Source organism: Haplochromis burtoni, unplaced genomic scaffold, assembly GCF_018398535.1.
Source record: "Haplochromis burtoni strain Fernald_Lab_line unplaced genomic scaffold, NCSU_Asbu1 Contig_295, whole genome shotgun sequence".
NCBI lineage: Eukaryota > Metazoa > Chordata > Actinopteri > Cichliformes > Cichlidae > Haplochromis > Haplochromis burtoni.
Genome location: NW_024582656.1, coordinates 634,891 through 649,425, shown reverse-complemented (window position 1 = coordinate 649,425; position 14,535 = coordinate 634,891). Strand labels below are relative to the sequence as shown.

The 14,535-nt window shown below is 44.8% G+C and overlaps 1 protein-coding gene across 4 annotated transcripts; it reads left to right on the top strand.

Annotated features, from left to right (window-relative positions):
- On the top strand, window positions 1–2,022 carry LOC102291070. 4 transcript variants are annotated; one of them, XR_001336976.2, is made up of 5 exons: window positions 1–401; window positions 551–640; window positions 934–992; window positions 1,374–1,400; window positions 1,483–2,016. XR_001336976.2 is itself a non-coding variant. In XM_014339626.2 (4 exons), exons 1-3 carry the CDS (start codon window positions 32–34, stop codon window positions 963–965), a joined length of 492 nt encoding a protein of 163 aa, XP_014195112.2. In that variant the 5' UTR covers window positions 1–31; the 3' UTR covers window positions 966–992; window positions 1,374–2,017. The 4 variants fall into 4 exon arrangements, 3 of the variants coding, with proteins under 3 accessions (XP_014195112.2, XP_014195113.2, XP_042083918.1); XM_014339626.2 differs by having other exon boundaries at window positions 1,374–2,017; XM_014339627.2 differs by lacking the exon at window positions 1,374–1,400.
- The last annotated feature ends 12,513 nt before the right edge of the window (window positions 2,023–14,535 follow it).

The following is a 14,535-nucleotide window of genomic DNA, read 5'->3' as shown; positions in this document are numbered from 1 at the left end:
GCCTCACATCCTGAACCTCTCTGTGGTGGAGATGCCCTGTGGCTCAGACAGCGCCCCCCGGAGGCTGCAGTGTCAAGCTGAAGGTAACCCGCTGCCTAAGATTGCGTGGCTGTTGGCCTCCAGACGCATGTTAGAGAACAAGGGTGAGTCCTCACAGTCCAGCCCGTACCATGTGACCAGCTGTGTGCCGTACCTGGAGGAGGAGGAGCTCACCTGCAGGGCGGAGGGTGCACTAAACCACACGGAGAGGACGTATCGAACCAGAGAGCCTCAGGATCAGAGTGAAGAGAGTGAAGAGAGTGAAGAGAGTGAAGAGAGCGACTCTCTGAAGATCTCTCTGATCGTGCGTGGTGTCATCACTCTCCTGATCCTGATCGCAGGAATCGTCTTTTACTGCCTGAGTGAGCTCCTGTTTCTACTCAGTGCTGCCAGGTTCTCTTAGTGGTCACTCCAGATATTGCAACATAAAACAACCTGTGGCCTGTTCAGAGCTTAGTTTGAGGCAGCTGGAGTCTTTCAGTCATTGTTGTCATCTTGTTTGTGTGTGAAGGAAACAGTTGTCAGCAGCAGGTCTCAGACTCCGCAGCAGGAAATCCTCAGACAGTTCATTCAGCCGGCGCCATGTCCAACTCCACTTCCCGTGAGTCCCAAAGCTTCTAAAGTTTCAGCTTTTTCATGGATGTGAAAAGAAATCAATAAAGAATTCATTGATCTGAAACAACAACGCTGAGGGGCCAGCATGAGACCAAGAAGGATCATTTTAGACAGTGAATGTGGGAACGAGCAGAGCAGGTCACCTTTATGCACAGACCTGAGAGGACCTGTGGCAGCGAGTCCATCCGTGAGGATTCTCTGCTGTTTCGACGGGAAATGAAACGAATCCTGTGAGCAAAGCAGCTGTTTCCACCTCAGATGAGATTTTTTTTCTTTCAGCTCCAGAAACCAACGAGGAAGCAGGTGAGTGAGGAGCTGACAGCTGACAGAGCGACCAGGTGAGACTGTAAAAATGCTCTGAGTGTGCACACATAAACAACACAGCAAGGTAACAGCTGGTTTCACACCTGCCTCGTCTTCCTCACCTGAGCTGTTACTAATGGAAACAGCAGAACCTCCACATTCCTGATGCTCGCATCATTTGATAATCATGCTGTGACAGATGATATCTTTATTTTGGTCAGGCTAAACGTGTCTCATTTTTGCTCCTTCGTTATTCTGACGAAATAAGAAATGATCTGAATCTGCGCCAATGAAAACCAAAAATATGACTGTACAGTATAAAAGGCATCAAAGTCACTTTCAGCTCTGCAGTACCATGATATTGATATTGTCATCTGATAATGGCTTTAATGGCTGAACTCTTCATTTCGTTTCAGGGTCATGTACCATCTGAGGAACTCCAGGTGTGGAAAAACATCAGTCAGAAAACATTGTCCTGAAAAATACTGAGCATGAAGTCTGAATAACACGTGTGTTTGTTCTCAGGAACAACCCAGTGAGACGAGGCCCGGCTGTTTTTCCCAAGAGCCTGAAGACTTTTAATGATTTACTGTCCACAGAAGTACAGCAGCTTTGTAAAGCCAGTCTTCTCTTCTTTTCCATTTAAGCTTTGTCTTCAGCACAAACAGCAACAGAGTTCCTGACATGTATAAGCACAATTAAGATATTCAGTCACATTGTTTTTACTGAGCTACTGCACAAACCATTACATCATTCCTTTATTCTGCTGTGTTTTAAGGAGAGATTGATTTTGTTTCCAGTGTTGTGGAGAAAACTTGTAATGAAGACAGAAAAAATAAACATTCAAACACAGTCTGTGATTGGTCAGACGACACAAACTCACCAGTGTGGTGAGTTTTATTGTAAAACTTGTCAGCGAATGACTCAATTAAAAATCATTAAATCTGTTTTAACATGTGAAGCTCGACTCGTGTTGTTTTGTTTCTACAATCACATCCAAACACAACAATAACACTCACAGCTGACATGTTTTAAATTGAAAACGTTTGTTTTTTTCTGAAACCCAAGTTCTGAAAAGATTGGAGCACAGTGTAAAATGTAACAATAGAACGCTAATTTTTAGAATCTCATGAACTTCATTTATAAACGACAACAAACATATCAAATCTTTAAACTAAGAACATTTACCATATTAAAAGAAAAACACGCCCACTGATGGCAGAAACGTTTAAAAAAAGGTAAGTGGTACTAAAGTGAAACAGCTGGACGAACATTTTTGTAACTAACCGGACTAACTGGCATCAGGTCAGTAACATGGTCGTGGCCGATGGCCCCGCCCCTCCCTGGTTCTGCAGTTTTCTTCCTGTTAAAAGGAAGTTTTTCCTTCCCACTGTCGCCAAAGTGCTTGCTCATTGGGAAACGTGATCGTTGATGTTTTGTCAGTTTTCTGTGTTATTGTAGGACCTCTACAGCACTGCAACAGTTGGTTACCCTTAATATTTGCACATCCTCTACAGTGAAAATACCAAAATTACAAAGTTTTACAGTTTAGAGTAAAATGTCAACCATATAGATTTAATTTGTTTAATATTCTGGACCCTCCCCCGGTCCAGGAGGGACATACAGCATTCTGGTAAGGTGTCAAGATTGGACAAGGGCTGCATGCCGTCTCTGGTCCACCAAACCCTTGTTCACCCCGGGCCATTAGTGGAGGCAGAGTGGATGGAGGTTAAATGTGGGCATGGGGACGTCCACAAATAGATACATAGTGCTGCTGCTGATTAAATTGAAAGGAAAAACACATGAAATAAAGGCTGCAGTAAGCTCATGCCTGCTGCATCCCCTGATTTTGGGAACAAATTTTTAATTAGAGACCTCACGACCTCCCCCGAACACTTTCTTGATGTAGCTGAGATGGTCAGTAGTTGGAGGTGGTGTGGAGGGGGAACCAAAGGTTTTGAGCAATAAATGCTGTAGCTGCAAATACCTCCAAAACTGAATCTGTGGTTTAAAGTCATTAAAGGACGTGAGAATTCTCCCTGATACAGGTCTCCAAGAACAAGTATCCCTCTCTAGACCCACAGTCTCCAGGAAAATGGAGACTTACTAATGCAGAGTGTTGGACTGAGTCATATGGAGACCTCTGTCACAATCTGCGAGGCAGATCGTCAGGAGATGAAGGATGTGGACCCAAACGCAAGCACTGACGACAGCGTAGCTGCGACAAAGTTTATTAATAAAGGAAAACAAAATACAAACCAAGGCAGAGCATGGCAGGGAACGGCACTAACCAAACCTAAACTGGGAACAGCTACAAAATAATAATACAAGGACCAAAACAACCTGCAACAAGAAACCTGAAAACCTGAGACGTGGAACCTGGAACATGGAGAGACACACGGCAGAAATACAGGGGAAGGTACGCAGACGAACCAACTAACAGAGGCAAACACAAGGCTTAAACACAGAGGCATGAACAGGACCAGACGGCAGCATGGGAGCTGGTGGCTGAACAGACTCACCGGAGCCGTCAACAGACACGAGGAGATGCTGGCCGGGCTCACCAGAACCCCCAGCTGACGTGGCGTGATGCTGGCGCGGTTCTCCTGAACCCCCAGTGGGAACAGAAGGCAACTCAGACCCTCCGGCAGAGGCAGAAACAGGACCAGCAGGTACGAAGACCTCTGGTAGAGATGGCTCTGCCCAGGCAGTTACAGCAGGATGAAGTCCTCAGCTGGCCAAATGAACTCACTACAGCTTCCAGCAGAGGACAGAGGCGGCTGAGTTGACTCGCCCGAGCTCTCAGCAGGGACCGCCCGCTGAGACAGCCCAGTAAAGCTCTCAGGAAAAACAGGTTGCACTGGCTTCTTCGTCTCCAGGGTCCAGAGTCACCTAGAGCTGAACCTCAGCCTCTGGAGAGGCCCTGGAGAGAGTAACGGTCTCTAAATCGACCAGCTCTTGAACACCGAAATCAGAAGACTAAGAACTTCAACCCTAAAATACCCCCAAACCAAGAACTGATAAATCATGACAAAAATCAATCTCAGTAGCAATACAGAAAACAAAACACTGGGTCACAGACCCAGGGAGCCTGAGAGCTTCAGTATGAAGGTGGGAGTTAAAATTCAGTAAAAGGCCACCTTCTTCCAGACCGTCTGCAGGAATGAAAGAAGGGGTGGGTTTGTATATCTGCTCAGAGCTTGGTGGTTAAAATGTGCATCGGAGGGAGTGGTGAGCACAAAGTACTCCCCAGACTAAACCATGGGGGGGCTCGCTCTGGAGGGAGGGCCAGTGAACCATGTGTCTCAGACTGAAAGCATAATGGTAAAACAGTAAATCTGGGACCCCCAGGCCTCCCAGGGCCTTCTCAAACATGTACATCATTAGCTTTCGCCAAGGGTTCCTTGCTAGCGCCATTTTGCTGTTGAAGCGTACGTTTTGTCTGTGACTCGGCAATATGAGCTTTCACAAAGACTCTTCAAGCTTCCCGCTCTCCTGAGGCGATATTTCCTGCATACTGTTCTAAATCTAAAGCAAATTAGCTGCCACTGTGATGGAGCTTCCCCATTCAAGCTGCCATCTTGACCGCCTACTCAATGTTCCCTCTAAGCTGCGCCCGTGCACAATTGCGCACTGCTGGCACGTCTCTGCGCACAGAAAATCTGCATTGCGCACAAAAAAAATCCAACCTGATTTGAAACTTAAACTTTAACAATCCTGTTCTGCAGTGTGAGTCAGTGACTGGCTGCTCCTGTGTGGGATCAGAACGATGCCACCTTATCCCACAGTCCAGCCAATGATGCGATTCACACTCGTATATACGCACCTGATCCACGTGGTTGACAGGCTATGACAGCGTCCTTATGTGCCAGTGTTTTAGCAAAGCGGCTGATGTGGAGTGAAGCCACATTAATGACAACGTGTACAACCATTGGAGATGTGAGCAGGACAGACGGAACAACTGACGGACAAAGTGTGGACTTTATACCAGTTTTTAAATTGTGTTGATCGGCCACGTAAAACCAGAGTTATGATAAAAATATCTGCAATGTTTGTTTTTCTTCCTGAATACTGTCGTTGTTTATATTTACTGCAGGAAGAAACGGGAAAAACTGCGTTTGATATGGAAACCGCTCGAAAGCCTGTGAGCAAAAACAAACCTCCCCCCAGTCTTTCCTATTGGTGGAAAAATGTACCATGTGGACCAATCAAAAAATAACAGAACAGCTGATTGTTCTGTAAATAGTTTGAAATGTTTATTTAAAAAAAAACCCTTGGCTGCATATTCAGGTAAACAGCTGCAAAAAACTCAGTTACTTTTTTGAAGAAGTAACTGTATCATTAACTGCCCAACATTGGTCAGTATTTACTGTATTTGCAGACAGAGTTACAGACTCTCTTACAGTCAGTTACAGTCAGAGCTTTATTGGAGTTGAAGTTATTTTTGCTTCCAATAGTGTTAACATGCTGCAGGTCATGAACAAGATTTATTTTTTAAATTTCATTGTAAGTGGGCTAAAGCAGTTAATTAAAAGTCGTCTAACATAGATGCTGTAATTAGATTATTTTAATAAACATGTAACTTGGATGATTCGATGCTGGCGTGACCACAGTGCACGTCTGCTGCTGCTCACAGTGGTCCGAGTGTCCGCTCGGGGAGTTTGTGTGTTCAGAAACGTGAAACATTACAGGGAATGTTGCGCCTACGTCACCAGACTCCGGGACAAAGGAGTTTTGAAGTGTGTTGGTCCTTGACTCCGGGAGAAGCAACCTGTCACTGAACAGACTCCTCTGGTTGTTTAGGGTCTACTTTTTAATGCACAGGTACGGTCACACAATCTGCACCTTTCTAATCATTCTAAATATTCTCAACTATTTAAACATCTTTCAGTATCCTGCTCTGTTTGCACACTACAGCCTGGCTTTGCCACTCACCTGTATTCTAATTTTAATACCTGTACAGTACTCTGCTTTGGTAACTATGGTCCATGATGTAAATATGTAAAAATGTTTTTCTGATCTGTTTGTATATGTGTGTTTTTGCTGCTGATACAACCAAATTTCCCTTGTGGGACAATTAAAGGATTATTCTATTCTTTTGTATTCGACTATATTCAGGATAATTCACTAGAAGATGTCACAGAGTTTTTTCTATGTACATAAAGTGGGAAAATTAAACATCCTCAAAATGTTGCAGGTAAAGTGTAATAACATTAACATATTGCCTACTACTGCTGGCCTTTACCTTCCTGGATCGTTGGCTTACGTATGCCAGTCAGCTGACTGCACTACACCCTGAACCCACTGCTCCACCCCTCCCCTGCTACTGAGCCGCAAACCACACAATAATCATATCACGACAGAATATAAAACATATGATAAGAACAAAAATTCAGTCAAAACAGGAACCACAGACTCAAACGAATCAAGAATCGAGCAGAGAAATCATCACAGTGACAAGCACACTGTGAAAAGCAGCTTCGTCACAGAGACAGGCTTTGATGAAGACCACCAGACTCCAGCAAACGTCCTGATTGACAAACATGAAAACACAAAGGAAACAGGCAGTAAAATGTGTGAAACCCTGAGGTGGCCCTGGGCTCGCTCACATATTTATTCTTCTCTCTAACTAACAGGAAATGATCAATTTAGAAATGACACATTTGACACTTCCTGAATTTGTTGTTTGACGGCTTCATTTCTTGGTCAGTCTGAGGATGTGGCCGCAGCGTTTCTCCCTCATTCTGAGTGCGATCGTCTCAGGTAAGAACTTTGAATCTGGGTTGAAGCAGGATGGCACCAGAGAGGATCATAAGACTCACAGTAGAGATATCCTGACTTTAGATCTGGATTTTCCTTTAAGTCATTCATTCAGACACACAGGACATGAGAATTTATTAATGTATTTCCATCACTGAAAGTCACGGCGGTCGGTGGTGAACACCACAGCACAGAGGTTAGACAGAGGCAGGAAAGTGCAAAGTTCACCACAGAGTGATGCAAGCAGAACCGCAGCACGCTCCACAACCAGCAGGAAAATCACTGAGACTCCAGAGCTTTTTCAAACCAGGCCACAGATGGATAAACGTGTCCTCGTTGGACCAGGAGCGTCTCTGAAGGCCGAGGGGCTCCTGGTCCAGACGCAGCAGGCTGGAGGATGTTCTGCAGGTCTTATAGAACCTGCTGCTGGTGTCTCAGAGCATCTTCAGAGGTCTGCTAGAGTCCCAGTGTCGCTGGTTGGAGCTGTGCAGTGAGTTCAAACATGAAAATAACCATCCAGATGTGTTCTGTCAGGTTCTGTCTCAGCTGGATGGAAGCTGACCGTCCCTCCAGGGGTCAGAGTCTCCAGAGGGGAAGCTGCTGTCCTCGGCTGCTTCTTCACCCCCACACGGGATTATTCAGGAATGATCAAGGTCACATGGAAGTTCGCAGCATCAAACGCTCCTCCGTTCTTGGACTGTCCAGTAAAAAATGATTCCGTGCATGGAGCCAATCCCTGTGCATTTTATGATTTAAAACATTCCCTGAAAGGAGACCCTCGATGGGGGGATGGGTCGCTCCTCATCAGGGATGCACAGCTGACTGATAACGGCACGTACTTCTGCAGAGTGGAGCTCGACGGGAGGAAGAACTTTAAGGAAGCAAAGACAAAGCTTTATGTTGGAGGTAAGGTCGAGTTCAGCTTTTACTGAAAGTTATCAAAGTCGTATGAGTCACTTTCTTCTGTGGTGCAAAGACTGTAATGAAAGATAGCCACACAGCGACCTTCTGACTCTGCCGAGGTTTGAGTCACACTGGACTGTAAATTATTCAGCGGTGACCTGTAGCCGTCCATCCTGCAGGCTTCTCTGTGGAGCTGAAGATCCAACATCCAGAGATGCAAGTTGTTCTGAAGATTGTTGTCAAAGCTGCGTCTGAAGCCAGACTCTGACTCAGGCTACGTCCACACTACATTTGAAAACGGCGTCCAAACTATCGTTTTCAGTCGTTTTCACAGAGTTGTGCGTTCACATTGAAACGGCCGTAAACGCTCACGTCACAGTCCTGTGCATGCGTGAAACGCAAGAAGATTCGGCCTGCCTCATTTGTCTCTGCCGCTTATTTACTTTCCCGCTCTCTGAAACGTGGCGGCAAAATGTTGAGGAAAAGCAGCGAGTTTGTTAAATGGACTAACAGTGAGGTGCAGTTGTTGCTGCGAGTAACACAAAAGTACAAAGTTGCAAAAGCGAGTGAGAATTAAAGAATTCAAAGAAAAGCTCTCTGGAGCGCGTGCAGACTGATATTCATCTTTAACAGGGCTGTCAAACAAAACAACTGCTGTATAACGCCCTCCACTATCTTTGTTTAATTCAATTCAATTTTATTCATATAGCGCCAAATCACAACAAAAGTCTCCTGAAGGCGCTTCATAGATACAGAGAAAAACCCAACAATCATATGACCCCCTATGAGCAAGCACTTTGGCGACAGTGGGAAGGAAAAACTCCCTTTTAACAGGAAGAAACCTCCGGCAGAACCAGGCTCAGGGAGGGGCGGGGCCATCTGCTGTGATTGGTTGGGGTGAGAGAAGGAAGACAGGATAAAGACATGCTGTGGAAGAGAGACAGAGGTTAATAACAGATATGATTCAATGCAGAGAGGTCTGTTAACACATAGTGAGTGAGAAGGTGATGAAGAAAAACTCAATGCATCATGGGAATCCCCGGCAGCCTACGTCTATTGCAGCATAACTAAGGGAGGATTCAGGGTCACCTGGTCCAGCCCTAACTATATGCTTTAGCAAAAAGGAAAGTTTTGAAGCCTAATCTTAAAAGTAGAGATAGTGTCTGTCTCCTGAATCCAAACTGGAAGCTGGTTCCACAGAAGAGGGGCCTGAAAACTGAAGGCTCTGCCTCCCATTCTACTTTTAAATACTCTAGGAACAACAAGTAGGCCTGCAGAGCGAGAGCGAAGTGCTCTAATAGGGTGATATGGTACTACAAGGTCATTAAGATAAGATGGGGCCTGATTATTTAAGACCTTGTATGTGAGGAGCAGGATTTTGAATTCATCGGATTTAACAGGAAGCCAAAACAGGAGAAATCTGCTCTCTCTTTCTAGTCCCTGTCAGGACTCTTGCTGCAGCATTTTGGATCAGCTGAAGGCTTTTCAGGGAGTTTTTTGGACTTCCTGATAATAATGAATTACAGTCGTCCAGCCTGGAAGTAATAAATGCATGAACTAGTTTTTCAGCGTCACTCTGAGACAGGATATTTCTAATCTTTAGAGATGTTGCGCAAATGGAAGAAAGCAGTCTTACATATTTGTTTAATATGTGCGTTGAAGGACATGTCCTGGTCAAAAATGACTCCAAGGTTCCTCACAGTCGTTACTGGAGGCCAAGGTAATGCCATCCAGAGTAAGAATCTGGTTAGATACCATATTTCTAAGCTTTTCAGGGCCGAGTACAATAACCTCAGTTTATCTGAATTAAGAAGCAGAAAGTTAGCGGCCATCCAGGTCTTTATGTCTTTAAGACATTCCTGCAGTTTAACTCAATTGGTGTGTGTTATCTGGCTTCATGGACAGATAGAGCTGGGTGTCATCTGCATAGCAGTGAAAATGTATGCTATGTCTTCTAATGATGCTGCCTAAGGGAAGCATGTATAATGTAAACAGAATTGGTCCTAGCACTGAACCCTGTGGAACTCCATAATTAACCTCAGTGTGTGAAGAGGACTCTCCATTTACATGCACAAACTGGAGTCTATTAGATAGATATGATACAAACCACTGCAGCACAGTACCTGTAATACCTACAGCATGTTCTAATAATTGGCCACATGACTGCATCACATGGCTAACATGCGTCATCATTTTCAAAAGTCTCCGTTTTCGCTGTCCACACTGCGACGTGAAAGCACCGTTTTCAAAATGCTTCGTATTCCTTCGGGGAAAACGCGTCTCAGTGTGGACGGGAGGGCAAATGGAGAGAAAACGATGTTTCCAAACTAAAACGCATTCGTGTGGTCGTAGCCGCAGGCTCATGGCTGGAAGCCAATGAAGAAACAGAGTGAATGGAGCAGAGAGCGTTTCATGCCAGGCTGGTTTAAGGTGTCACATGATGGAAAACCATTTTTAATCAGATCACTTTTCTGCTTCTTGTTCCCAGCTGAGCCTCACATCCTGAACCTCTCTGTGGTGGAGATGCCCTGTGGCTCAGACAGCGCCCCCCGGAGGCTGCAGTGTCAAGCTGAAGGTAACCCGCTGCCTAAGATTGCGTGGCTGTTGGCCTCCAGACGCATGTTAGAGAACAAGGGTGAGTCCTCACAGTCCAGCCCGTACCATGTGACCAGCTGTGTGCCGTACCTGGAGGAGGAGGAGCTCACCTGCAGGGCGGAGGGTGCACTAAACCACACGGAGAGGACGTATCCAACCAGAGAGCCTCAGGATCAGAGTGAAGAGAGTGAAGAGAGTGAAGAGAGTGAAGAGAGCGACTCTCTGAAGATCCCTCTGATCGTGTGTGCTGTCATCACTCTCCTGATCCTGATCGCAGGAATCGTCTTTTACTGCCTGAGTGAGCTCCTGTTTCACTTTAGCACAGCTGCTGTGTTTCACATACTCCGGCTCATATTTCGGTTCTTTCCTCCTTTGTCACGTTTGTTCTGTCTGAAGGGCGCGATCATCCACAGCAGGTCTCACAGTCTGCAGCTCATGAAGAAGAATTTCAGGCATTTTATTCAGTGGCTGCGACGCCCGACTCCACTTCCTGTGAGTGTTTTTCATCCATCCTCTTCCACTTATCCTCGTCTTGATCGAGGGACCGGAGCAGTCTGTCGCAGGTCTAACACAGGCTACATATTTGCTAATTAAATTGTTTGACTCTTGATTTAATTTGATTCAATGTTTTTCATATATTTTTTTATTAGTATTCAATATTATTTTATTATTTATTTATTTGTATTTTTCAAAAACGTTTTGAGTCAGGTTTTGCTCACTTGCATTTTTGTTTTGGAAATGTTTGATAGTTGTAGCTGGACGTCTGGAGCTCCTTTTAACTGCTCTGCACTGACTGACTGAAGTTCATTCATTGATTGGAACGAAACACAACTCATAAGCAGTGTTTGTATTATTAGAGAAGCAGCACAAATATTAAAATAAGTAAATGTTATTAAGTTATGACCATAACACCGCAGGCTGAAACCTTACATCACTTAGAAACATCATCAGCCAGTTTTTATGTCACGGCTGAGGCTGGGTGTTGTGGCGTGGACCGTGGACGAGTTGTTATAATAATAATAATAATGGATTTATATAGCGCTTTTCAAGGCACCCAAAGCGCTTTACAATGCCACTATTCATTCACTCTCACATTCACACACTGGTGGAGGCAGCTACAGGTGTAGCCACAGCTGACCTGGGGCAGACTGACAGAAGCGAGGCTGCCATATCATCGGCCCCTCTGGCCAACACCAGTAGGCAAGTAGGGTAAAGTGTCTTGCCCAAGGACACAACGACCAAGACAGAGAGCCCAGGGATCGAACCGGCGACCTTCCGGTTACAGATGCGATTCCCAACCCCCTGAGCCACGGTTATGCAGTTGTTAAGCCGTCTCGTCAGAGATTCCAGTCGTATGAATTGCAACAAGAGTTCTGGACTAACATTACCATTCTGAGGTCTACTAACCCGGGAACAGAGAGTACAAGCCTTTCACAGGTAGATTTGAGACTGTACTTTCAGATGCAGATCCTGGAGATGTAGCAACGCACTGAGTAGATTCTGAGCCTTCAACATTGGGAAACAGTCTGGAATCAGGATGTTCTTTCATGGCTGAGCAGCCGGGGTGTTGTGGCGTGGACCCAAAAGCAGACACGGGAGAGAAAACAAAGTATAACAGAAAAGCGAGCTGTTTATTAAGGCTGATATCAAACAGAAAACAAGGCGAGCTGGGAAAAAACTAAATGAAACTCTAAACTGGGATAAACTAAGTCCTCACAGTCCAGCCCGTACCATGTGACCAGCTGTGTGCCGAACCTGGAGGAGGAGGAGCTCACCTGCAAGGCGGAGGGTGCACTAAACCGCACGGGGAGGACGTATCCAACCAGAGAGCCTCAGGATCAGAGCGAAGAGAGTGAAGAGAGCTCCCACATGAATGAGAACAGGTGCATGCGAAAACTGAAAATGAACATGAACCGAAGCACGAAAGTAATCCTGAGACGTAAAGTACATGATACCAGACAAACAGACAACCTGACACTGAGCAGAGTAAGAAAGAGGACATAAACACACAGAAGGGTAATGATGGAAGTGGAAACACCTGAGAAGCACAGCTGACAAACATGACGCCACAGGGGAAGTAAAACTAAACATGCTGAACATGAGCGGCAGAGCCTCAAAATAAAAAAACTAAACAGGAAACATGGACATGGCAACTCGAGCTCGACAACGTGGACACAGACATGAAACTCACGACAGACTGTGGAGACACGGAACAAGGAGGGACACACGGGAACAGATAAAGGAGACGAGCGCACAGGAATCACTAGATGTTAAACAAAGAGGACAAGACAGACGAACACAGAACAAAGGAAAAGACTCATAAACACAGAGATGAAACATAAGCTAACATTATCTCTCTATATAATAAACAATCAAAACACCAAAATAACTCAAAAAATGCTGGGACACAGACGCAGCCCCTGACAATGTATTAGAAAGATTATTCAGAAGTTTATAAAATCACAATCTCAAGGCCCAAATATTTAAAAAATGAACCACCTGATGTCAAAACGCAGTAAAAGTCCAGTCAAATCGTGACTATATAAAATATCACAAACTTCAAACGAGTCACCGATTATTAAAGGTTTCATAGTTTTTTATCAGAACGCTCAAACAGAAATGCAAACTGGACGATGGATCGTCCACGGAGGATGACTGAGGCCCAGTGTGAGATACAGAAGGATTATTTTGGACTATGAATTATGCAAAGCTGCTCTGGCACCTGTTTGTATTATTGGTACAATATTTTACCTTACAATATAAAACTCATTGAGCCATCCGTTGTTGTGATTTGGCGCTATATAAATAAACCTTCTGTCTTCTGTTCTGCTCTCTGTGTTTGTATCTGAAGCGGAAAATCATCGTCAGCGGGTCTCAGCCTGTCCAGCTGAACGAGAGCAGCAGATGGTTTACTCAGTGGTCACCGTGCACGAACCCGCCTCCTGTGAGTTCTGCCCGAGAAACAAAGCTGCCTTTTAATAATGTGGTTAATTACTTTATCAACGGTCTTCATTTTTGCACCTTTTCTTTTTTATGTTTATTATTCATTCTTTATTACATGATTATATTTGTTTGTTTTGTCACATTAGTCTAGGGAGCGTTTTACTAATATATTTACTTCAGTGAAAATATCAGTGACATACTAACGATGTTTCACTGACGTCGGGGCAGCATGAGTACGAGCATTTTTCTTTTTGCCGATGCCCGTGATGCCGCCCCCACCACGATGCCGCCCCGGGCAACCGCCCGTGTCGCCCGTATCTAAAACCGCTACTGGCTCAGTGTGTTGAGCGGGCGACTACATACCATACAGCTGACAGCAGCCAGCCCAGGTCCCACTCTGGTCCACGCTTTCCTGTCCTTTATTCACCGTGTCTATCAAATAAAGCTGAAAGAGGCCAAAACAACTATTTAAATGGATAATCTAGTCTGCATATGATCAGAAATTTAAAGGACTCAACGTCTGTCTCAGTAGGAGCGACTGAGCCCATAAACTCATCACAGTTGGTGAGGCAAAGGATCATTTTCCTGTAGTCTGCTTTAGGAATTTAAGTCTTTTTCCAAATACATGTATCGCCCCCTGGTGGCAATTAGAAAGAATCCATGTTTCAGACACTCTTCATACTCGGGAGCTACGTCCATCTTTTATGCTGTCAGAGAGATCGACTGAAGGGCTTCACCAAAGCCCAGTATGGGATAAAGGAGGATTATTTTCCACTGTGAATCATGCAAAGCTGCCCTGGCAGTAATTAGCAGGTATCAGTGGCTATCCACACAGTTAATGCATGCAGCCTGACATCAAGCTAGCTACCCTAAGCTAACACTCAACCTTCTCGCCCAAACACGGTCACTTCTGTTTCCAAAAACCAGCACGGTTAAAGCCGAAAGACTGATGCTGACGATTAAAACCAGTCAGAAACCAGTGGGTGATGTCACAGTGGAAACATCCATCTTTTATATACAGTCTGTAGTTTTCCTCCAGAAAAGGTTAAAAACAAACAGTTTGCTCAGTGTTTGCTCATTTTCTACTTTAGCTCAAACTTTCTGTAATTGCTGCTGTTTGTCTTCAACAACTCATAACTTTTATATTTACCTGATTTTTTTTCTGTTCTCGTCGCTGCACCTGAAGTGGAAAATCATCACCGGCAGGTCTCAGCAGGAAGAGAAGAGGAGCTTCAGGAGGTTTATTCAGAGGCCATTTCTATATCCTGTGAGTCCTGTGAGAACAGGAAGTTATTATCTCTGCTGACCTTATTTGTCATTGACAGAAGCAGCTTCATTCACACAAGCTGCTCCCAGACTTATTGTGACTCCTGCAGA

Bases quoted from the DNA above. Each gene is read 5' to 3' on its own strand.
- LOC102291070 (XM_042227984.1), top strand. From the start codon at position 32: ATGCCCTGTGGCTCAGACAGCGCCCCCCGGAGGCTGCAGTGTCAAGCT. The intron at 402-550 runs GTGAGCTCCTGT...TTGTGTGTGAAG, and splicing joins AATCGTCTTTTACTGCCTGA to GAAACAGTTGTCAGCAGCAG. The intron at 641-933 runs GTGAGTCCCAAA...TTTTTCTTTCAG, and splicing joins CATGTCCAACTCCACTTCCC to CTCCAGAAACCAACGAGGAA.